At 39.3% G+C, this 25,743-nt stretch overlaps 1 protein-coding gene across 3 annotated transcripts in view; it reads left to right on the top strand.

Moving 5' to 3' along the window:
- LOC127369607 (guanine nucleotide exchange factor VAV3) overlaps nt 1-25,743 on the top strand; it is a 94,793-nt gene that overhangs the window by 57,736 nt on the left and 11,314 nt on the right. For 2 of the 3 annotated variants that reach the window (XM_051411134.1, XM_051411135.1), the window contains exons 15-25: nt 2,494-2,603; nt 5,892-5,993; nt 8,410-8,501; nt 10,536-10,558; nt 11,691-11,709; nt 14,402-14,532; nt 18,189-18,254; nt 18,962-18,996; nt 19,246-19,362; nt 23,169-23,256; nt 23,997-24,126. In XM_051411134.1, coding sequence (XP_051267094.1) covers nt 2,494-2,603; nt 5,892-5,993; nt 8,410-8,501; nt 10,536-10,558; nt 11,691-11,709; nt 14,402-14,532; nt 18,189-18,254; nt 18,962-18,996; nt 19,246-19,362; nt 23,169-23,256; nt 23,997-24,126 — 913 coding nt within the window. The remainder of the gene's footprint in view (nt 1-2,493; nt 2,604-5,891; nt 5,994-8,409; nt 8,502-10,535; nt 10,559-11,690; nt 11,710-14,401; nt 14,533-18,188; nt 18,255-18,961; nt 18,997-19,245; nt 19,363-23,168; nt 23,257-23,996; nt 24,127-25,743) is intronic. The other variant, XM_051411136.1, reaches the window with a different exon arrangement.

The raw sequence follows: 25,743 nt of genomic DNA, 5'->3' as shown, positions 1-25,743 counted from the left end.
ATATGGGCTTATATAGTTGTTGTTTTTTATGAAAGTTTCAGCTACCTCAGTGTCATTCACCTCTAAAATGATGGATATGATGCAGTTTGTTTGATGACAAATTTGTTATGTAAATGCCGACAATGACAGTGGCTGTCTGAGGGAAGCAACAATAAGAACCTTCATCATAGAAGCAAAATAATCACATTTGCATGTGACATCTGGAGGTAGAGTCAGATAACCTTAAAGTCTAATCATTTCTAAAGTGATATACACAGTAGTAGGAAACATTTGTGCAACCATTGGAATTAAGCCATTTTCATGCTAAAGCTGATGATTTAATGCAAGAAGTGACAAAATGAAAGCTTCACATGCACTTCAACTGTTAAATCTGCTATAATCAATATTTCTAATTGTTTAGGTGTCACATGTAGTGACGTACCAAGTTCCATTCACTACATGAAACATTTTAGCATCTTTCAGGTCATTGTTTTGTTTTCCAGCCTGCCACTATACTTCACATTGTATAAGTAGCAGTTGTTTCCAGCAAAAAAAAATGCTCACTGTACACTTAGGGTGGCCATTCGTCTGGCTTTAGGCCGGACAGTCCGGCTTTTAAATGCCCCGTCCGGCTGCAGGCGCAGCCTTAAGCTGGACACTCATTTGTCCTCCTTTTGAGAAAATAACTAAAAAGGTCCGCCTTTTGACACATTACCTTGTTAGTTTAATACTTATTGGCTAAAAATGTGTGTCAAAATAAGTAATTTCATTGGTTACATTTTTGTGTTGTGATCAACACATGGCTAATTTTAATATTCAAATGAACCATGTGTTGATTCCCACTTGATCACCATAGTTGTTACCACCAGTCAATCAGGCTCTCAGCGACAGAGAACTAATGTGAGCTAACGTTGGTTGTTGGACTGAAATTCTGAAAATGCTTATAAAGGCAAAGCCTATACATATGAAACAGAAGGTGCCTTTTTTCTTACCCTTCATCTATCCAGATAAAAACATTAAGAACAGTTTCTGTATGATGTTTATTAGACCTATGTAATCTGAATTGGAAGGGCACGTTGTCATGAGCTGTATCTTGTATATTTATTATTAGCTATGTGGTATGTGTATGCACCTTTATGTAATCTGGTGGAAAAACATTAAAATTTAAAACCAGATCATACCAAACAAATATCTGCTTGCGTGTCCCTGTGTATGCAAAGTGTCCTCCTTTTTGGTGTGAAGGAAATGGCCACCCTATGTACATTATGGGCCCAGCACCAAACCGCAGACAGACAATGTTAGACTATCTAGTAAAACTACAGAGCATTTAAAAGCTAAAGAGCCAGATATCTCCCTAAGGAGTTGTTAGAGACCAAAACAGAGCTAAAAGGAGTGTGAATATAACATTATATTACAATTACATTATTATCACACTTGCCAGGTGGGCAGAAACAAAACTTCAAATTAATGCTAATGCTGTTCTATGTCTGCTGGATGTGTAGACAGGCAGCTGTATGCAAACAAGTTAAGGAGCCATATCTACTTAAAAGGTGATATGTCAGAATTGTGTTGGACAGCTTGTTTCTGCTGCCTCCAAGTGACCATAAAACCCAGCTGTTGCAGGTTTAATGTCAATAATGGTTCTGAAATAAGGGTTTCACTCAGGTGCATTGACCTACATGGTAGGAGACATGAAGAATCCTATTTTAGGAAAATCAACAAAGAAATACTTTACCTTATCCGTCTAAATCTGCGATCCTTTTAAATGCCAAAGATAAGCCAAAAAAAAAAAGAGAGAAAAAGACCAAAACTGACAGAAAGACAGACAAACACCTTCTCCTTCTCTTTACAAATTGGTAGCTTGAGATATCTTTGCTGAGCGGAAGTCTTGGTGTCCACTGGGAATGCCTCTGTAGAGCGCTGCTTTCCTTTTCTCTTTGCTTTCAATAGAAATGATGTGCTTCCCTGACAGCACTGTGAGCTTGGCATGTTTCTAGCCTTCAGAGCTGAGTGCTATAAGTTCAAAACCACAACTAGGAGCCACAAAAAGTGCATCTCACAAGCATCTGTTTAGTGATGCTATCCAAAAAACAGAGGCATGTGTTGACACAGAGGCTAATAGACAAATATTTAGCCTTTGAAGTGGGTAATGGTAGATGATTACAGGCCCACTCACTACTTGGGTCTGTGCATGCTGTCTGATGCCCAGCAGTTATGTGGCACAGCTACCTCACACTCGTTTCCTCTTCTCCTTCATGTTCTTCCTTTCTGTTTTGTCTCTGTCTGTCAGTTGTGCCACCCTCCAACCCTTTCAGCCTTTGTGTTTGCTCTCCCCGAGGCTTCCCTCTTTCATTTTGCATTTCTTTGTCTCCATCTGTCTCCCTGCATCCTGTCTCCTTCAGCTCCTGCCCCCCCTCCTGCTCCATTTGTCTCTCACACAAACCCTCCATTTATTTATTTGCTGTCATTTTATTTTCTGTCTTAAATGTGTGTGTTTTTTCTCTCCCGTTGCAGTGGTCCTACGGATTCTACCTCACTCATAACCAGGGCCAGAGCGGCTTTGAATTCTTCTTCAAGACCAAAGAGCTGAAAAAGAAGTGGCTGGAGCAGTTTGGCATGGCCATGTGAGTGTGTTTTGTCTGTATGTGTATGGTGTTTGTGTGTGTGTGAGTGCGTTCATGTGTGACAGTGTGATGAGAGCGTGTGTCTCCTTGTCTCAGCTGCATTTCATCGCAGGATCAAAGCACACACATTGCCCATCCTGTTATTCAAGTTAGGCTACTTGATGATTTACGAGGGACACGAGACATGAAACCAAAAGCTGACTGAAAATGCACTTAAAGGGCATCATGGTTTCTTAAGCTCATAAATGAGTAGCTTTGTCAAAATAGTTGTATTTTATAGTATTTTATAAATATTTAACACTTTATACTCAGAGAACACAATTGGTTAAATGTAATGCCAGCACCAGGTCTATGCAGTTAAACTACATCAACCAGTCTACATCCTGAGCTGGATCCAAATTCATCTACAGTGACAAACTGGTGCCAAGAGTGACAAATGGAACTGTAGTATTTCACTTGAAGAGCCAAAAACAATGAACTGACTAACCGTTTAACCCTTTAATGCCAATACCTCCCCCTTTTTTTATTGCACAAAATTAAATGTTTTCAGTGTAAAGCCAAAGAAACCATCATGGAACAGCAAACTCCACACCAAGAATAACAATAACTAATATCACTGAATCTGTTCGAGATGTGTCAATAGAGTATTCTTATATATGTGATCAGAAAAAACACATCTGTCCATTGTATCTGACGGGGTAGACAGTAAATAGACAATATCAGCAAACTTAGATGTGTTCCAATCTGCGCACAAGTCATGACAATAAAACAGGCATAGTAGATCCTTTACACTATCTCATGCACAACCCCTTCTGATGATCATTCTTGGTCTTATGACAAATCAGAATCCTCCCAGTCCTCCCTTGTCGACTTAAGTTTGAGCTGAGACACCTGTTATTGGATTAAGTTATCATTATCCGCCTCAAGAAATGAGTTAAGATCAGTGGCACTCTCAAGCAGGTGCAAATGAAATGCAATGAAAATGTAGAAATAACAAACTGAGGAAAAAAAGGGAATAATGAAAAGAAAAAGAAAAATCTGTGAAATAACATTTTCAAGCTCCAAAGGAAAGCAACAGGCCTTAACAAGAAGTGAAGAAGAGGATGTGGCGGTTTGATGTGTGAAAACAGGGGCTTTTGGGGTTGAATTAATGAGCTACGAGAATAGAGAGCCGTTGCCAGACAATCACGTTCCCAGAGCGACGCTCAATAGCCGATCTGTGAACAGTTGTTTTCTCACGTGCTGCCTTTATTTCTGAACCACACACTGTTTCCTACTTGACTAAAATTCAGCAGCCACAATGGGTAGGTAGACACACTGATCCACAAACAGAAAGTGAGAAATTAAAGACAAACTGTTGCTTAGACAGCAGGGAGCGAACGCTCCTTGAAAGACAGAAGAAGACTGTAAATTAAGTCATACTCTATTTCTGAGTTTAAAATTCCTTAAAATTCAAGCGTCTACCTCTCAGCGCAAGTTTGGACCGAACAAAGTTGCATCGGACAGCTTTAAAAGCGTCAGTACACATGAGATGTGGAACTGGAAGAGGCCAGTCATACTCTCAAAGTCAAGCTGAAAGAAAGAGTGAGCTCAGGGGGTTTTATTAAGGTTATTTTTTCTTATAAACATGCCATAGGAATGTATTCTGTATCTTTCAGTGTGATTATTTTTATGGTAAAAGTGGACCCTCTTTCTTGTCAGTGGTATGCAATTTCTAGTTAATATCAGTCTTCAGTAAAAAGCGGATATATTGGTTGACCCCAGTACAGAGGAGAGGATACCACAGATGTTCTCTTCTTTGACAGTTTCTTCCATCTCAGTGCTGTTTGTCCTATATTCCAGAGAACATGCTGTAGCGCTTCAGTTTGACTAATTATTTGAGTTTCAAAAGTAGCACCTGTGCATATTAAATAAAAAGCTTATGCAAGAGTGTCATCATGTCAAGCTGCCAAAAGAGTGAAAAACAAAGGAAGACCTCTTAAACTTGAAATAAACAGGCCTTTGTGCTACAGGCAAACTTGAGCTCTTTCTCTCTCTCTCTCTCTCTCTCTCACACACACACACACACACACACACACACACACACACACACACACACACACACACACGCACGTGCATCCATATCCCAAGGGGCCAAGAACACTTCTGTGTTCACTTCACTTCAAGCAGACCTTGTCTGTCTACTTGCAATTCTCTCCTTCCCACTTCAAAGAACTGTATCAGTGAAATGTTACTGTTGCCATAGAAGAGAGTTTGCTGGCTGCAATTATAAGTGAAAACTTTTATTTCGCTATGAAATTGACGGTTTCATCAAAGACCAAAGCTGCTGGTAAACTGTAACAAAATGGACAACAAGCACAAACGCGTTTTCATTTATTGATTTGGGCCCATTTGTAACTTCTTGCACAACTTACAACTCTTCCATTATTTTTTAGAGTTGTGTTCAGGGGCACTTACAGTAGTTACAGAACAGTACATATTAGTAGTACAATATTGTCAATGTTCACCTATATGTGCTAAAAGGAGCTTTAAATGCTGGTTGTTAATATTCTTTATTGTAAAACCCAGATATTGAGACCATTGTGTAATGCTTTTTTATTTAGTATCACAAGTCACATTATCATCATGTAGTAATGCAGAGACATGAACAGAGACTACATTGAAAACTCAGTGGTGCATTCAAAGGCAGTCCAACACTTGCGATTTAGCTGACACAGATCTGATTTTCCCACATCATGGTTTAGCGAGCCCATCAAAATTAAAACACGTGACACAAATCTTCTCCACTACACAAAGCTTTATTCATTTCACCAAACTACTTAATTTTTGATGAGAAATGTAGATCGCCATAAATATAAGTGTATAATATTACGACAGTTTTTCAGAATATTCTTTAGCAAATACAATCATTCTTTTTCAGTCAGTGAGTAAAAGAATATACTGAAAAGATGGTTATAATATTATATGTTTTGTATTTATGGTCCTTTTATATACGGGAAGGATAATGTTCATGTGTATATTTAGTATCTACAGTGATCTAAAAGTCACATGACTGATCAATGGATCAAACTGAACTAAAATTTGCAGAAATGACACGCAAAATAGGACAACAACCAACAGTTTGGTTCTTGGTGTTTGGTTCCGGGGTTTGAGGGGAGGTTGGTAGGTTTACCTTACTTGGTCAGATATAACAGTGATATTTCAGAGATACTTAAGTGATTACTCTAGAATCACCAGTTCATATCGTACGTTTTTCATGGATCTAATGTTTGTCTGCGTCTTGTTTAGATCCAACATTCATCCTGAGAATGCCACCAACAACTTCCATGAGTTTCATATGCACACCTTTGAAAGAATCACCTCCTGCAACTCCTGCCACATGCTGCTGAGGTGAGAGGCCAGTTATTATTCACACACACACACACGCACACACGCACGCACGCACGCACGCACGCACGCACACACACACACACACACACACACACACACACACACACACACACACACACACACACACACACACACACACACACACACACACACACACACACACACACACTCTATCGTCAAGCATAAAGGCTGAGGACAAGACGTGGACCATTTCCCTTCAAACAACTGTCAGGACTCCTTTGAAAGGCCTCCACTCCTCCTATTCCTCTCCAGTGTACCCTAACAATCTATTCGTCACTTTCCCTTTTACTCCTCTATTCCTTTGCACATGTGCCTTCGTTACACAAAGTTTCTTTTGAATTTCCTGAATGGTATCGGCACCCAGAGGACTGCGCCTCATGGTTTTTCTCACATCGGGAACAACTGAGTGGTTTCACCTACTGAGGACGGGAAAGAAAAATGTCTGTCACACTTCAGCACTTCTTCAAGGCGATGGATGGAGAAAGGGGACAAGGTTATTGCACTGTGAATATACAGAGCCGGGCCTTGAATTCACCAACATTTTTCACAGGATAAGATATGAGAAAAACAAGAATAATGCTGGGAAGGTCTCAAGAAGCATGTGACGGGCAGTGTTTCATTATTTTCTTATGGATTTTGCTATTTTGTTGATGATTTCTCAAGTTTTATTCATAAATAATGGTTGTTCCTTTGGACTGTCTCATTATCACTATTGTCATAGAGCTCTCTGTTTGCAGTACCTGTAGAAGAACATTTGATTAACTTGTGAAGACACAAGAGATATGAAATTACTTTATGAATTATGAGTCTAATGAGTCAAGTGTTATGTGATTTTAAGAGGTATATGACCTTATTTAAACCTTAAGCAAAAAGGAATTTGCAAATCGCACTGTTCTTAGCGTATGTCTTAGAAGGAAGTTATGAAAACACGAGATCTTCTACATCTAATCCAATCTAATATCCAGTGTATTGTATTGGTATTGAAATTAAACGCATTCAGAAGGTAGTGCTTTATGAAGAGCTTTGGCCTAGTTGAGGCATTGTGTCATTAATCAGAAAACACCATGCATAGAATTATTCAGTAAAGTGTCTTGTAGAAATGTTCTCTTAAATCTTAATTTGAAAGGAAAATCTCAGGCAATGGAGGAGAAATGGGAAGGTTTCATACGCGTGGTATCCTGTTGGTTTAAATTCACATGTTCAGACTTTCATCAAAAACACACACTGTAGTTCTGAACTGGGCATAAAATAATAGTGTACCTGCACTTTAACTCCATGCTAATTTTCTCAAAGAGGTTAAACAGACAATTAGCTAGAGAGCAAAGCAAAGCAGTCTTTACTTTCATGTCATTTTAATTAGGGCCTTTGAGATGGTTATGTAAATGAGAACAGGACTACACACTGCTGCTTCCATCTCTACGTGCATGCTTGTGTGTGCACACATCATTCACACCAAAATGTCAGTATCTTCTTTTCAGTATTTATTATATCAGCTGATACAGTTTTTTTTTTTTGTTGAAGGTAGAATTAAAAATAGGAATAATTAAGCTCTCTGTATACCTACCTAGCACATCTGTTTTGGCTTTGGAAGGAAGCATTTAATATGTGCTTGAGTTTTAGTGCTGCTGAGTCGGGAACGTGGAACCTAGATTTGAATTCAGTCTTCAACATTGAAAACCTCGAAGACTCACGTAACCCTAAACAAAGAAAGCACAGCAGTGCTTTTTGCTAAATGCTAACACACTAAAATGCTGATGTTTAGCAGGTATGGTGTGTTTCCCATCTTAGTTGAATGCTAACATTTGCTAATTAGCACTAACCTCAAAGTACAGCTTAGGCTGATAGTCATGTCATTAGTGTTGCCGGTATTTGGTCAAACAAAGCTTTCTAACAAATTACATTTTTGACTTGATGATGGCACTGAATGAATACAACGAAATCAGTTCATCCAGAGGGGACAATAAATTCATTGGTGATCCATCCAATAGCTGTTAAGATATATTTAATTCAAAACCAAAAATGTCAACCTCATGGTGTCGTAAGACAAAGTCGGGGGATCACCAAAGTCATTAGAATGTACCACCTTGGAATCATGAATGCCTGCACAAACTCTAATGGCAATCCATTTGATAGTGGTTGGGATATTTCAGTCTAGACCAATATTACTGTTCAGAGAGACACTCAAATTGAAGTGCAGCACAGCACCTTCAAACCATAGAAATTTACTCTCCTAAAATGTCAGAAAATGTGGCAAACTCTTGACTGCAACTTGGATCTAACTTTCTCAGAAGCATTCCAGGAATTGTGCTTTTATTTGCATTGCTGTACTGTTACTACTGTGTGTATACTTACAAAGCAATCCACATGATGACTTTCCCTGTTTGTCTCTCTGCAGGGGCATCTTCAACCAGGGCTACCTGTGCTCCAAGTGCGGTTTAGGTGCCCATAAAGAATGCCTGGGCCGCTTTGGCTGCTGCGGAAAAACAGGTAACACTGCTTTACACACATAAATATGAGTACTCTCTCACTGTATTGCACGACCTCATATCAGTCACATCTAGTCTGCAACAGTTCTGCGCTTGAACATGTCACTGAACAAAATGTTTCCATGGGACACATTAAATCTAATTGTATGAACACAACTGCACTTTTATAGCAGCATGAACATAATGACAGATGACACACAGTGGTGCATAGAACTTGATGGTTGAGTGTCTCATAGGACTAATTATGAGTATAAGGGAGGTTTGTTGCACTGTGATTTAAAAAAACTACACTGTGACATTCTGAAAAGTATTGCACCGAGTGGAATTGTGGGAATTGCTCTAAATATATAAGAACTTTACACATGCACTTATTTCTCCCAACCAAGGTCATCCAAGTATTGGATCAGTATTGCAGATATTCATTCAAAAGCTCCCCCGCTTCCATGGGTGGTTTTGACACTTCAGAGCAACTTAAAGGCGATGTCACTGTGTATCATTGTACTGATTCCCCAAAGCTTAATAGTAGTTTTACTGAGGACTTTTAAAAAACTCATGACTTTTTTATTATGCCCCTGTTGTGTATCTGTCACTAAGATCCTTGACAGCTCTGAAAGAAATGTGCCTTCAGATACCAGCTTAGCATGTCCTCTGCATGTGTGTGAGCGTGAGTGTGTGTTTGTGAGGGTGCGAAGAGGTGAAAATCCACACTTTGTTTGTGGAACTTCTTTTAGGTCTTGAAAGTGCATGATTGTGTTCTTATAGCACTAAAACCCTGCACAGTGTTCTTTTAAAACCAAGTAAGCACAACCTGCTCAACACTGCACCCGTAACACTGCGTGTCGCAATTGTGTGTGTGTGTGTTTGCATTCCCCGTGGCAAGCTGCCAGCTCCTGTTGGACCTGGCATCTGTCACGGTGCTATCAGGTCGCAGAGGCAATAACGCCACTGCCAGGTCCACCTGGGCACAGTGTGTACCTGAGTAGATTTGGGCGGCACCAGCGGCAGGAGAGCTGGTGAAGACGGGGATGTCGGTTTGAATTCCCACTCTCATTACTCCACACAGTATTCACTCTGTGCTGGTACAGGGAAATGTACCATGTACCAGTACTTTTAAAAAGTCTGAAACTTCAGAAACTTCTAAAAGTAGAAGTACAAAAAAAAGTTACTCAGTTACAGGCATTTTACTTCCTTCTTGGTTGCACCACCTTCAGCTGATGTCCACTGGACCTCAGCATTGAACTTTCTTCACTCTAATGCTCAGAGTGCCACAACAATGCTTGCATGAACAGATTTGGTCAACACACCAGCAGGGCTGCACAAACACACAGTCACAGTATAGGGTTATGTATGTGTGTGTGTGTGTGTGTGTGTGTGTGTGTGTGTGTCAGAGATAAGCCATTGTTTACCTGCATTTGTCTCTGTTATCAGCTCCCTCGACAGATGTTTGCGTAACAGGTCAAAGTTCACTTGAGGAACAACAGGCCTGCTGAGAGAAGTGTGTGTGTGTGTGTCTTTGTGTGTGTGTGTGTGTGTGTGTGTGTGTGTGTGTGTGTGTGTGTGTGTGTGTGTGTGTGTGTGTGCATGCGCGCGCGCGCAGGTACTGTAGGTACAGTGCATATATTTGTGGTTTTCTGACAGCTAGCGTGTGTGACTGCAGAGGTGTATGTGTGTTTATGCAATTGTTCTGTTTGTACAGGTACAGGAGTATGAGCGTGTGTGTGTGCAAAGGTGTGTATTTGTGTGTGTCTAGGGGGTGTAACCCGTCCCTCAGGGAGCCAATGAAAGAAACTGGTGGAGCAAAAACCTCAGGTCTGCTTCCCCCTCCCTCCACCCCCACCCCCCCTGCCTCGTTACCTCCTCTATCCTGGCTGTCAGGTAGTGGCAGCCAGCAAAACAAAGCGAACCACGGTCAGACACGAGCGTCCGCCTTCTCCACTAATGAGGGAGTGTTGCCTTGTACCGATGAGTGTGTGCAAGTGTTTGCGTGCACCCGCTAACCCGTCATTCACTATGCCTGTTCTCAAACTTCTTTCAGATCCTGGCACCGTCAGAACTCAGGTGAGCTGCTGCTGCTGCGTGTGCGTGTGCGTGTGTGTGTGTGTGTGTGTGTGTGTGTGTGTGTGTGTCCGTGTAGATGTGTGCACTGTCTGTCTGTATCTGCTGTTCGCCTCCTCTCCATAGCTTTGTTGCACTTTGAAGACTGCTCTCTCCTGCAGCTATTTGCCAAGGAGACTCCAATTGACTTTATTCGCTGCATCCTACCTGACGCGAGAAACAAGAATGTTTTTGCAGGATTTACCCTGACTTGTTTCGGCTGTTTCCAAAAGTGCTGTGTGCTTTACTGCTGCAATGCTGGCAAGTATCCCCAAGCAGGAAATTAGACTGAGCTAACAACAATTAACTTAAGTAGAATGTCAACAACTGTGACTAAAACTGTACAATCATCAGCAGTCTCATCAGCAAAAACACAGAGCATCTCTATTACCATAAGTTTATTTCTGGTGTCAGGTACTGTGTAGTCACTAATGAGAAGTGTTCTTTTGTGCACAAAAAGTGCTAAACACAAATTCAAAATGCAAAACTTTTTTTTAAACTTCAATCAAATGCTCTGATGCAATGCAAACAAATAATATGCATGATGTGTTATATTCTTCTTATTATTGGTAGAAGCAGTAGTAGTAATAGCAGTAATACTATTTGGGGTATAAATACTGTAGGATGTCCCATTAACTACATGCAGTTTTCCACCCTTACCAAAATATAGGTCATTATTAGCAACATATTTGTATTTTTTTCTGTAAAAATTACATTGCATGCTCTCTGCAACGTCTGCTGCACCAGGACACACAGTTTGCATGGGTGCATGCAATTTAATTTATGTTATGTAGTGTCTTCCATGGCAGGGCCATGACATGTGGTCTGTATGTGGGGAGACAGCAGGCTGGGTTAAAATATTAATTCAGCAGCAGCAGACGGGTATATTTGTACCATTAGGAGTGTAGCTAATAATTGATTTAGTAGGTCACAAGGTAATAGATGGGGATGTAGGATATCACTATGGCAGTGATTTGTGTGTGCTAATGATGCAGAAATTGATGAATGAACTTGAATCAGAAGCCTCATGTGTTTTTGTGCTTGTGTTTGTTGTGCGCCTGTTTCAGTGTATAACTTTCTCTGTGTGTTCTTTCAGGGCAAAGGTCGAGATCCAGGTGAGAAATTCACAACACCAGACACCGTTACACACATCCTTCTCTTCCTCCACTGTAGTCTGTTTTTTCCTCACTGGCAATGTTTATATGCAGAGAAACTGCTGTTACCAGATTTTGGTAATCCAGGCAACTGTAGACATGTACTAATACCGCATATTAGCAGCCTGCTGGGGTCAGCTTTGAAAACATTGCTTTCTCCTCACAAAATATGAGTGGCCTAGTATTTATTTGATGCACTTTTTCTAGATGATTCTCACTTAAAGGACCAGTATGTAACATTTTAGAGGATCTATTAGCAGAAATGGAATATAATATTCATTGGTATGTTTTCAGTAGTGTATAATGAAGGCTTTTGCTACCTTAAGATATGAACCACCATGCCTCTACAGTAGCCAACAACCATCGTAGTTTCTACTAGTTTTTTTGTACAGTTTTCACACTTTTCCAGGGCCGAAAATACCATTATCTTCATTACTGGTTAATCTGGTGAATATTTCTCCAGTTAATCGCTTTATTGAGGGGAATTTTTTATTGTTTTTAAGAACCATAGATGATTTCTTCACATTGCTTAATGATAATAGATATTTCATATATGACATAAAACAGAGAACATTGGAAAATCCTTACATTTGAGAAGCAGGAAACTGACAATGAGTTAAACAATTAATTCATTATCAAAAATATTGGCAATAATCTGTTAATAACCATTTTGTTATAGCATAGGAAAAATGCTATACTTCCTCTATTAGGTTGTTTGTCAAGATTGGCAATAGGTTCTCATGATTTGCTGCTGGCAAGGTGTCCTTATTTGTTTTCCTTGTATCAGAGGTGACCTGGCTCACTCAGAGGTGTACCTGGTAGCTACTGCTACAGCCGAGACTCGGTCTATGACTATGAAAGGATCATTTAAAGAGTTTAAGATGAATAAAACCTGAATCAGAGTGCATGAAATAGCACATTACAGGGTTTGTACAGTAAATGCAGTAAATATAGCCATTGAATATCTGCCTCCCTGCTTCTGTGGCCCTCTGTCTCTCAATCTTTCTCTAACAGAATATGAATAACATACAGCATCCCTTGAATTGCGCGTGTATGTGTGTGCCTACACTACACAGGGCCTTTAATCTCTCATAAACCTGGCTTCAACACTCATTTTTCCACCCTCCATCCATTATGCTGCAGAAAATCATTTCTGACTGAAGACGCATTAAAATCAATAGGCATTTGATTGCCCCAGCCCTCGGCGTTTCATAATATTTCGAGGCTGCTCTCTTTGTCTGTTTTCAAAGGTGCACTAACACTTGGCTTGTCCTTGTGTGGATAGGAATGCAATTCATGCCCCCAAGACTCAATTCTCCATGGCCCTGTGTCTTTAGAAGTTCTATTCAGGCAAGCTAGCACATGTCAGGCTGCCAACGTCAGTGCCACAGTGCTGGAACAGACCCTGAAAGAGAAGCAAGGCAGATATAGATGTATTAGCCTCAATACAATCTTGTTGATGTCTCTATTATTTGCCTTCAGCTTTAACCTTTTCTTCATGCTCACACTTATATCTCATATTGTGTTCCTGAACAACACTATCGCAACACAATGCAGAGAAAGATATGCACAATTTGTTATATTGTGTTGGGCATATGAGATACGAACTTGGGATTTGTTTGGCATGGGTGGATGCTTAATGACAAACATATTATAATTCAATTTCAGTGGTTCGTTGGTCAATAACGGGATCAAAGTGGGCCATTGTGCAAAATCAAATAGCGCTGACTGAGGTCATTCTAGAAAAACAACTTGAGATTGATTAAAATGTACTTCTTTTAGTGCCAGCGCAAACCCTGACTAATATGTAATATATTACCTGGGGAGCAATCAGTCCTTGCACTGGCAGTTGTAGTAGATGAGGAAAAAGTATACATACTATGAACTAGCTAAGAAAAAGGAGAGAAATGGTGACAGATATATAGTATAGTGGACTGAATAACCATGAGAATTTCCCTAATCTAACTCATAATTATTTATGGTAAATGTGATTAGGACTAGTTTTCATAAAAAAAAAAAAAAAAAAAAAAAGGTTTATGACTTAGATTGACAGTTCCCCCCAGAGGCCAGAATATGTCACTCAGCAGTAATCACTAAACACTTATCTTCTATCTACAAGCCTGATAACCAGCCATGCATCAGCGTGCACTGTCTTATCTGTAATATGATAATGGGTAATGGGTCCAAATTATTTGCAAAGGCAGTACATTGGTGACAAGGGGTGTGTTAGTACACATGTATACTCCCTCTTATTACCACCTCTAATGGGGCCATGAATAGTTTAGTAGAGCAAAGTTGCACCTTTAGAATGGCAAACAATCCCCTTTTGACCTGAGGTGATAACATGCATATAGATACATACATGGAACCAGGCATTATTGATTGATCACACCAGAGTTTAAGCGATGGATGTTTAGACTTATTTTATATCTGTCAAGTCAAGTCTAGTTTTAAAAGAGGACAGTTTGATTAAACCATCACCATCAGTTCAATCCCCTTTGTGGCTCATATTTACTTTAGATTTTACGAGTCTCTTACTAAACCATTTAGGTACCGTTTCTCACTCTCAGTATAGTGCTAGTTGGTCGTGTTCGTACTGTATGAACCCCTTTTTGCAAACAGTATGCAGGAACCAACTGTATCCTTCTTACAGGTTTGCCCAAGATGCTGGTAATCAGGAGCTACTTTGGTGTGCCGAGCCCTACGTCTGGTCCAGCACTCAGCATCCAGACGGGTGACATCATCGAATTAATCTGCGCCGACCTTCACAGCCCCTGGTGGCAGGTCAGAGGTCACACTATCTCTTAATCACATATTTCACATTACGGTAAAAAGTGGACCTACTGTATTTAAATCTCTCATTTCCTCCACTGTCAGTCCATCTAGCCCTCATCCTGACCTCATATTCTGTAATAGGGTTAGAATGATGTATCGGTTAGTCGGTTCTCCTTTTTTATTATAAGCCAGATCTGGTATAGTCAGCATGGTCCACTTTTAATCAAATGGATTATGCACTAATGTCCTGTGTATCATCAGATATGTTTATAGTCAAAAAAATAGCATTCCAGATGTATTTCTGGAGTTATTGATAACAAGCTGCACTTGAAAATAGAATTCTTAGTAACATGTATACACCCACAGACAATTACACACACTGCACAGGACGTCTTATAAGGAAGTTCAACTCCCACACACTGGAAATGTTTGTTGGTTTTATGCAGGCAATTACTATTATGTAACAACACGTGTGATTTAAACCGCACTGGAGGAAGAATTAATATGAGCTGTTTTCTGGAAATGCACTGTGGTGTAGCAGGCACTCACTGTGTGTGTTTGAGACAGGTTGTATCAAAGTCATCATATGAGACTTAACCCGAGGCCTGAAAATGGGCATTTTATTGACATGAACGACTGTACTATGGTAGCATAATCAGACATGTAATGAAGAAACTAACAAATCTGACCATACTTAATACAAAACAGATAAAAATAGATGAAGAATTCTATTAACCCTGTGTAAAAGCTTAACTAGAGGCAGCTACAGCCCCACAGTCAGCAAGCATTCAATATCCATCACATTTGTAGCCAGCAGACCATAAACATTTCTGTTCTGGGGGTGCGTGACAAATAGAATCGATCACTGTAATTTCATTTCATTCAACAGCAACCATCTGTTTACTCTGTCAATGTTACCAGCTATAATGATTATCACACTCTTAGCAAGGATGCAGCAGAAAGCAAGGCTTTCCACAAGGACTGATAAAATGTCCTGAGGTAGCATGGATGTGACAACTGATGACCACAAAACCATCAAAATGGGCTTAGCTGGTAGTGTGCTACCTGTTCCTCTGAGATTATGTCCACAAAACGCACCCCTCACACTTATTCACAATTTCCTGTTATATTACTCTTGTTCCCAGACTGCAAAATATGGGCAGTGCTAATTAATCCTATAAATGTCAAAATCAAAATGTCAAATTAAAACAGTCTGACAGTCAACAGGCAGTGCATGTACAGCCTATTGGTGCTGCAGCTGCTGGGATGATTATAGTTCTGCAAACTATGTTGTAAATATAAAAAAATAATAATACATGTATTGTCCTTGAAAAAAGCCTCATGTATGTTATTCAAGTCCAAATAACTACACATAATCGAGTGTGCATGCAAAATATTAGTCCTCAACGAAGTTCTTTATACGGAGCCCCTAAAGGGACATGGGAAAAAAATAAAAAATAATGAAAAGCTTCTAGTGAGCACTAGATACCTATGGCATGTTGTGGGGAATCAACACATGGCTCATTTGAATATTAAAATGAGCCATATGTTGATAGGTCACCACACTAAAATGTAACCAATGAAATTACTTATTTTGACACACATTTTAAGCCAATAAGTATTAAACTAACAAGGTAATGTGTCAAAAGGCGGACAGTTTTTGTTATTTTCTCAAAAGGAGGACAAATGAGTGTCCGGCTGCAGGACAGGGCATTTAAATGCAGACTGTAACAAAAAGGTTACAGATTCATTCACATTTATTTTTTAGTTACAGACAAATTAGTTTAATACTCATTTGAATATTAAAATTAGCCATGTGTTGATTCGCCACAACACAGATCCGTATCTAGTGCGCACTAGATGCTATCTTGTGAGAAACGTTTCATTTTTTTTTTTTTTCCCCCATGTCCCTTTAGGGGCTCCGTATTTTTAAGAGTCCTACAAAAAAAACAAAAAGGACAAAAGGGATTTGCTGGCTGACCACTATTCTGCATGTGATCTCTCAGTACAAATCTTTGGAACAGCTCTCTGGTGTGAGAAGAGCCCAAAAGGTCAGTTACTGTTAAATCCTGGTGTCATGTCAGAGGAATTAAAATAATTTATTAATGAAGAAGCCACGTTATGCCAACTGAGGAGAGGTGTGAGGATGTACTTCTGCCAACGAGTTGGCTGGCGGACACACAAGTTAAATCAACGAAAGCATAGAGGTTGCTTTTCACCTGTGCAATCTGGATAAATCTTATTTATCAAACTGAATTTTATTTATGTGCACTTATTTTTATCATTTATTTATAGTACCTTAGACTGTTGTGCACCCCTGCAGCTGTGTACTGCCCAGCAGCCAGCTCAGATTTTATTATTGTAGTCTTATATTAGGTCCAGTGTGAAAACTTTTGGAGGATCTATTGGCAGAAATTACACATATGATATGAATAGTTATGTTTTCATTGATGTATAATGACCTAAATATAACAATCATCATGTTTGATGTCTGCAACTGCATCGCTACATGCAATTAAATCCTACTCACTGGACCTTTAACAGGTGGCCCTATTAAGCGGTGTCTGTGTTGGCCAAATGCGTCTGTGGTTACTCGTCGTGACCATAGATGTAATATAAGAACTGGATGCCGAACACAAAGATGGCGCCCACTCACTTGAATGAAAATTGTTTAACAAATGCTGCTGACCCCATCAGTGTGTTTCCTATCAGTCCATAGACTTTACATTGAGACAATGTCATCCAAATTATAATAGCTTTTCTAGGCTTAGGAAAAGTTGTACAAGTATGAATTAAAAATGTATTCAAAATTCATAGAAAGAGTAACAATTGGGCCACATTAGCATCAAGGCTGACTGGTGGCGCTGTATCCAGTTCTCTAATGGTTAAACCAAATTACTAAAATGAATTTAGTGATAGCTAAATCACAGGTATCAGCTGAGCTTTGCAGAATAGTGGTTGGAATTTGCAAAATTGACAAGACAGGAGATACATATTTAGCATTTTATGTTTAAAGAGATACCTTTGCATTGCATTAATATTAATTAATTACATATACAGTATATAGACAAACAGTGCATGCAAGTTCCTGTTTATTTACCCAGTATAGAACTGTAACAGTAGTACTAAAACCTGTCCAATCAATGTAACACTGTGCTCATTTAAGAGATTTGTATTTATTATTTACCCCTAAAGATATTAATTACCTAACAAGAACAATTATTTTATATCTGTCATTTCTGAACTGTAAAAATGCTCAGAACTCTTAATCTTAATCATTTTTGAGCCTCGTGTTCTTTTCAGCTCGGGAATCATGACTGAATTATTGTCCTATTTAAGTGAACAGAACAACGACAGCATCAGCAACCAACAGCGCCTGAGTCAATCAGAAGAAGATAACTACACTATGGCCTCTAGAAAACCTGTATTTATATGGACTGAGTCTCCCCAGTGTTGATAAATCAAGGCACTGAGCTTAAAGAGTCGTCAGCATGGGAGGAATAAGCAACTCATCCTCTTTCCCTCTTCCTGCCAGTCATTATTTCAACAATAGTTAACTAGGGCTGTAAATTTACACGGATCTGTGTTGCAAGTTAATTGTTCCTGAATTATAGAGACGGAGTCAGCCAGATGCACATAACGCAATTATCTCTCTGTGGTTTCAGGGCAAAATCCTGTCGACGAAAGAGGTTGGCTTCTTTCCAAGCAACGCTGTGAAGCCTTGCCCATGTGTAAGCAGTACTTACTTCTATTCCTTTGCTACATTAGTGCCTGTTGTAGCAGCCCACATTTGGTTAGACATATTTACTATCAGTTCTGTGATGTGGGGATGGCTGGGGACTTTTGAGGTCAGGTAAGCTTTTTTACCTGGCATGAGAAGAAAAACAGCCCATGGGTTTCTGTCATGAAACAAGGAACTTGTCTTATGAGATAAAGGTGGTTTACTGTCTAATTCACTTTATCAATAAGAAGCGAAGCACAATGCAATATCTTATAAGGAACAAGCAATGCTTTATGTTGTGCAAAGAAAACAGGAAAGCTGAGAGGTAGGAGAAAGTGTGTATTGTCTTCACTGACTTGTGTATCAATTGCCTGTTTGTTCTGTTTGTTTAAATTACTCCACCACTGGATTGTCATGTTCCATTTGATAAAATGAAATTCACAGTCTGTCCAGCTGATGCGGGAATATGAGCCTCCCCGTAGACAACAAACCGTTATCACCATGTCTACGCTGTTGTAAAGATAAGAGTAGCATTAAGAGGTTTTATTGGGGCTGTACAGTGTAAAAGCACCTGTTTTATAGAAGAGCAAAACATCAGCTTGAAAACAGTACTGGTGCCAAGTACACGATTTTACTGTTGTGTTGTTTTGAAGTTGGATGAGTGTAAGCTTCATGAAAATAACAAAAAAACATGTCCACTTTTGCTCTTTGCTCCAGGTCCCGAAGCCCGTCGATTACTCCACTCAACCTTGGTATGCTCCCAAAACATCAATCTCAGTCTGACTGTATTTAAGCATAGATGGTCAAAGTCGGTTTTATTAAGTAGTTTTATTGGACAGAGCAAAACACATAAATTGCAGATAAATACATGTGTAAGCTAATTAAACAGCAATGACAATACAGAGTAATCAGTGGTTTGCAGCCAGTCAATAACTTCATTATTATTCTGTAATGAATTTTAGGGGGGTCAAGTTCATGTCTCTTTGGCTGTTGTGCTGTAGGTATGCAGGGCCCATGGAGAGGCTGCAGGCAGAGGCAGAACTCATCAACAGGGTCAACAGCACCTACCTGGTCCGCCATCGCAGCAAAGAGTATACAGAGTACGCCATCAGTATAAAGTAAGTCTGACATTTCTATCAAGTTATTCAAGAAGGATCCTACCTCATCTACAGACAGTGACAGTATGGGGCGCCCTAGTAGCTTACATGGTAGATCGTGCACCCCGCATACCCAAGTCTTTACCCGAGTCCTTACTGCATCAGGCTGGGTTCAATGGCACCTGCGGCCCTTTGTTGCATGTCTTCCTCCTCCGCTCTCTTCCCATTTCCTGTCTCTCTTCAACTGTCTCTGTCCATTAAAGGCAGAAAAACAGACAGTGACAGTATCACCACCACTGCTTATAGCTAGATTCCACCATGTTTCTACAGTAGCCCAGAACAGACATACCAAACACTGGCTCTAAATAGGGCCTTTCGCATTTTTCACAGCTACCGTGGTTTCTACTGCATGCTTGGAATGGCGGGTGAGGCAAGGGGGTTGCAATCTGCAACACCGCAAGATGTCACTAAATCCTACACACTAGCCCTTTATTATGACATCATCATTAATGAATATAGCACCAATTGCCCACACAATTGGTGTCTTTTAAATATATTTTAAAAATATCACATTCCATCATAAGAGGTTAATATCTGTGTGTAATATAAAAAAAAGTAAGTGGGGCCAACAAAAATAAACATTTCAAATTTTAATATTTATTGAGTAAGAATTGTGCACGGACTTGGGTCTCTTGGGGCCAGTTATCAAGAATCCTCAGATTTTATTGTTTCTCCTTACGGATTTAACAGTTCTTATGTCTGTCTGTGGCCACTGTCTGCTGGATTCATCAGATGCCTTTAGTCAAACCACGGTATTGACCAGATGTAACAACTACATAATTTGACGGACGGATTTATAGTTCCTTTACAGGGTGATGTGCTTTTCCTCTGAGGCTGAGACTGTGGTTAACCACAGTGGCGTATGTGAAACTGACCACGGATGCTAATCATAGTGCAGGATCTCAGTTAAGGCAGTTGTAATAGTACTCATTATGGTTTGACCTCAGAACCCACAAAAACAATCTTATTAGTTTATGATTAGAACCATAAAGCCATTTTATTCTTGGTAATGACGAATTAACCTTGGGGTTGCTAGTGACCCTACCATTGCTACAGTACATAGAATCCTGTCGTCTCTTGCTGTTGAATCTCAGAAACATTCCTTTAAACTTCATTTATTTATTTTTTAGAATGGACCGCTTTCACTGCCTTCAAGTTCCTTCTGCGCTGAAATCTTAATTGCTTGTGTGCACACAGACGCGGTGCTCTGAACAGAGCAGAGTAGAACTGTAAGACTGTTCAAGGTTATTAAAACCACCCAAAGAAAGAGAGAATCAGGGTAGAAGCCTACGTTGTGGGAACGACATATAAAAAGTCTTACGCTGAAATTGAAATGCCCTCTCCATCATTCCCTGCTTCTCAGAGTAGAGCTGGCAAAGGATTTTCAATGATTGTGTTCAAATAACCCAGAGACCCCAGACGCCCCCTCGCTGTACTCAAGTTTGATGTTTTGGGAAATATAACATAAGAGATAAGTAGGTTGATACAACTCTCATCACTGTACACTAAAAATGGAGCTACAGCAAGGAGACGGTTAGCCTAGCTTAGCACAAAGAACTGGAAACAAGAGGAAATAGATTTAGTTAGCTAGCCAAATGTCCAAATGACAGCACATTTGAAGCTCAGTAATTAACACATTATCTCTCTTGTCTGTTAAGTAAAGTGTAAAAATTATAGTTTGCGGTTTTATGGAAGAAATATTCTGGTACATTACCCCCAATATACAATTTGTTAATTTCTCAGCTCTCATCTAATTTAGCAAGAAAATGAGTATTTCTCAAAATATCAAACAATTCCTTCAACATTAAAATCAGCAACTCCATTGGCATTAAGGTTTTAAAAGTGTTTTGTGAAATCTAGATGTCTTGTTGAGTCCAGCTCAGTTCTCTTACCCAGGACCAGAGTCAGGCTGGGTGTCCAAATTACATTAATTCTAACTGGGTCAGGTAGGGCCTGGAGAGGGAAAGTGGGAACTTGGTAATGGTGCATCATGCTGCCATGCTGTTTTGTTTCTCTGTATTTGACTTTGTTTGGGTCGATCACAATTTGAAACTGATTCAATTTATCCTCAGTTTTTCAGTAATTTATTCACGTAGGTTCCAGTAAAACTTACTCAAAGCTGTTGATGCTGTGACAAAATTGATAGATTAAAGCCAAGTTGATTGAAGATGGCATAGTTGGTAGTGTTGTTATAACCAGTCAACTGAACCAACGATCTTTTCACAAAACTGACAAAACCTTGTCAAACTGCCAAAATCCATCAACATTCCGTGCATGAGCTACTTTCTGACATTTTAACTGAAAGTGGCTGAATATCAAGTGTTATGTTGACAACACTATTGAAACAATTACTTTTTATTACAACTGTACATGAATAAATAGGCCATTTGGCCCTGGACTAATAGGGTATTCTATTTGTCCATACTATTGGCTCCATTCTATTTTAAATTCTAATTTTAGGCTCTAACAAATAAATAGTATGGGTATATTGTACATTTTCTGAATCATCAGAGTGCCTTGAGTATTGAAGTTGTTGAGTTTTGTGTCCCTGGTGTTCTTTCATGCCCCAGGGATAAAAGAAAGCATACAGTTTAGGTGGAAATTGTGAGAAAATGTGTGTTATTTCTGGTTTAAAGAAGTCATGTGACCTCTGTGTTTGGCAGACAGATTCAGTACTTGGCTTAAATGAAAGCCTAAAAGGTCCCCTTTCCAGCGATACCAAGCACCATATTATAGAATATTGTCAATATCCCTACCATGAGCCTAAACCAGATATACACCAGATTCAAAAACGGAATTTATCTTAGGGGGTTAGTAACTTAATGAGCTGAAAAAAGTGATTTCGCTACCACCCCTGCACTGCTATCGTGATTTTTCTAGTACTAGGGGTGTATACCTTGCCAAAAAACAACGATAGCATTTGTCCCCCCGATGATACCGATCAACCCCCCTGGCTCATGGACTATATGTGTAGAATGAGAACATTTCAAACTTTTGTGCCTCCTAGTGGTAGTGTCAAAGAAGACCCTACCCCAAACCAGGGACACTGAGAATGAAGTCTATACATTGCTTTCAGTCCTTCATCATTTTTTTTTTTATCTGGGGCGTCATATTGTTTTACTAAATTAAAAGGTATTAGAATAAATTGATACAATAAATCTAGACATAATATTGTGACTTAAAGGTCCAGTGTGTAGGATTCAGTGGCATATAGCATCGTAGTTGCAGATTGCAAATCCCTCGCTTCACCCTCCCCTTTCCAAGCATGAAGGAGAAACTACGGTGGCCACGAAATGCGTGAAAAACCCAAACATCCCTCTCTAAAGCCAGTGATTGGTTTCCTTCTGCAATTCCTATATTCAGGTGATATACACTAATGAAAACATACCTATAAATATTATATTATATTTCTGCCAATATAGCCTGTTACACACTGGACAGGAATGAAGAGATTGATGCATATTGCACCCTGTTGAATAATTACTGAGAAAGCAAAACTGAGTGAAAGAAATCCTTCTGCACACCCTGTCCACAACTTTTACTCATCCAGCCTCAGAGCCCATCAGCCACCCTGCTAATGCAAACAAGTATGTGGTTTAGGGGGCACATTTTCTCCTGACCACACATCATTCACATGTCACAAACCTTTGGGACCCTATGCATTACAGCGACGGCCGTTCTCTCCACAGGGGCCAGGGGCCGGCCACCGATCGATGGCGGTGATCAGAGAGGGAAATTACACTCATAACTTATTCAATGGCCCACAGGTACAACAACGACGTGAAGCACATAAAGATCCTGACCAAGGAGGGCTGCTTCCACATCGCCGAGAACAAGAAGTTCAGAAGCATATTAGTGAGTCTTTTCAGCCGGTTTTATTTTTTAAATTCCACCACTGCAATTCATAAATAAATCATCGCGTTCGCTTAATGAAGTGTCAGAACCTGAATTTTATTTTAGCAGTGTGCACAAAAATAGCCATGATTAGAGACGTGTTTATACTGGCCTGAGGGCTTCAGCATTATAGATAACTCCAGCGCATATTGGAAAGGTTCACCAGTTATATTTATGCCAGGACTGTATTTTCTGTATCTTAGATTAGCTAAAAACAGGTTTCTGAATATAATATTTGAATACCAGCATGTCAAAACAGTATTTTAATAAATTATATTTTCACCACTTTTTAGAGTCAGAAAACCTGATCAAAATTTCTGTCCAATGTTGTGGTATATTCAGTCACACTTTTAGGTTCTCATAACTCATACTGTAATGAACCACATTATTTATTTATTTTTACATAGTGTAAATGGAACATCTGCAGCAAGTTAAGCAACAGATACTGTGTTCATAATAAGATTACATTTTTTAAGCAGACTCTTCTTGATTTGACAGATATGTATATGATACAGATGTTTCATGAATAAAGGGTCATTAGATCTTGACAAAAAAAAAACATTCATGAATATATAATTTCAAGAGAAATGTGACATGCACTAAACACAAATGCAAATGACTGCATATCTGTTAGTTTGCTTACTTATTCTTATGTATATGTGTGTGTGTTTGTGTGTTTGTGTGTGTGTGTGTGTGTCCAGGAGCTGATTGAGTACTACCAACACCACTCCCTGAGAGAAGGTTTTAGGAGTCTGGACACAACGCTGCAGTTTCCTTACCGGGAACCGGAGAACGCTGCTATGCACCGCCTCAACCGGTCAGGTAGCAACAGTGAGTAGACCTGAAAAGTCACTAAGAATAGAAACAATCCACCACTAAGACACTAAACACTTTAATACAGTGATGGTAGCTTATAATGGGACAACTGGACAAACTAGTGACGAAGAAGAAGGTTTCCCAAAAATACTATATTGACTTAAATTAAAGTACTACAACTGCAGTGCCGATATTGAGAGGTTAATTAGTATTTAAAATTTAAATTCATCCCATTCTGTATTTGTATATTTTGAGCTGGTGATACATATCACTTGAGCTTTAGCATGAAGGAAATATCACAGTGAAAAAGGGCAGAAGTTCATGAAAAATCTTGTGACACCTCATATAATATGAACACCCACACATTCAGAGGGTTCTTTAAGTTTATGGTATCATGGCTAAGGCTGTAACTAATGATAATTTTTATTCTAAAGTAATTTCTTGATTGTTTCTATATTTTGTCTATAACATCAAATAATATTATATATATATATATATATATATATACATACATACATACACACACACATACATACACACACAAATGCCAAGGACAGTTTCTCAGAATCTAAGGTTACGTCTTTGTTGAGTCATGTGACAGTAACAGTCTAAAACAGAGATAGTTAGTTTAGTATCATATAAAAAAAGTAAAACCAGAACCAGGGAATGAATTGACTAGTTGTTTCAGCTCTAGTAATGCCATTATAAACCATAGAAATCTGACAGTCATACATGCTGTCAGTTATTAGCATCAGCAGACTCTTTGTAAAGAAGTCTGTGTGATCTGACACTGCTGATCATTCATGCTACTTTCATTGTTAATAGTTATTTGTTTCCTGCAACATGCAGCTGTTTCAGGCTCTGCTGAGTTATCCCACCTCTACTGCAGCCGCCTCTTCTGTTATTTTATCTATCATCCTTCCCCACTCTCTCACGCACTGCTTTGAATCACTTGGGAGCATCTTCACAGCCTTAAAAGTGTTAGGTATCTATTTGTTGTTAAAAACAGTCCAGCCTCCTCTGATGTTAATTGTTTTTGACTGTACTGTCAAACGGTGGTTGAAGAGTCCGTTAAGCATGTTATTAGATTTGATAACACTCTCTCGACGTTTACTGAAGATCAGATCATTCTGAGTTTCAGGGGAAAGACGTAATCTCATAGAACCTTCAACAAGACAAAGTTAAGAGCTTTTATAATCTTGTAGTTGTATTCTTATCTGCTGAGTGGATGTTACAAAACATTTTAAAAATATCCATCATTAGTTACTTTTTCGCAATTTTTATTAGATGTTTGATGATCACTTATGACATATCATAGCCTTTACTAAGCAATAAACAGAGTGATTTAAAAATTCAGTATTATGGAACCAAACTCGATCATGAGTAAATTTGCTACACGAGTATCGGTGTAATTTGTGATATTGAAAGTGAGCGATGCCGCAAAAAGTTGTCGTCAAACTTTGTTCTTGTGGATGTTGCGGTGTGCTGTCTGGCAGTTGTTGGGTGAAGATTTGAGCTGTGTGATATTTTTTTACCTGTGTAAGAATGAGCTGTTTGTTCTGTTGTGAACAAACCTGTCAGCACCTCAAGACAAAGCAGCTGTTGTCACCAACACTTTCGAAGGAGCAGAAC

The sequence above is a fragment of the Dicentrarchus labrax genome, unplaced genomic scaffold (genome assembly GCF_905237075.1).
Source record: "Dicentrarchus labrax unplaced genomic scaffold, dlabrax2021, whole genome shotgun sequence".
Taxonomy (NCBI): Eukaryota; Metazoa; Chordata; class Actinopteri; family Moronidae; genus Dicentrarchus; species Dicentrarchus labrax.
The sequence above is the reverse complement of the archived record's forward strand: the minus strand, read 5'-3'. Positions and strand labels throughout refer to the sequence as shown.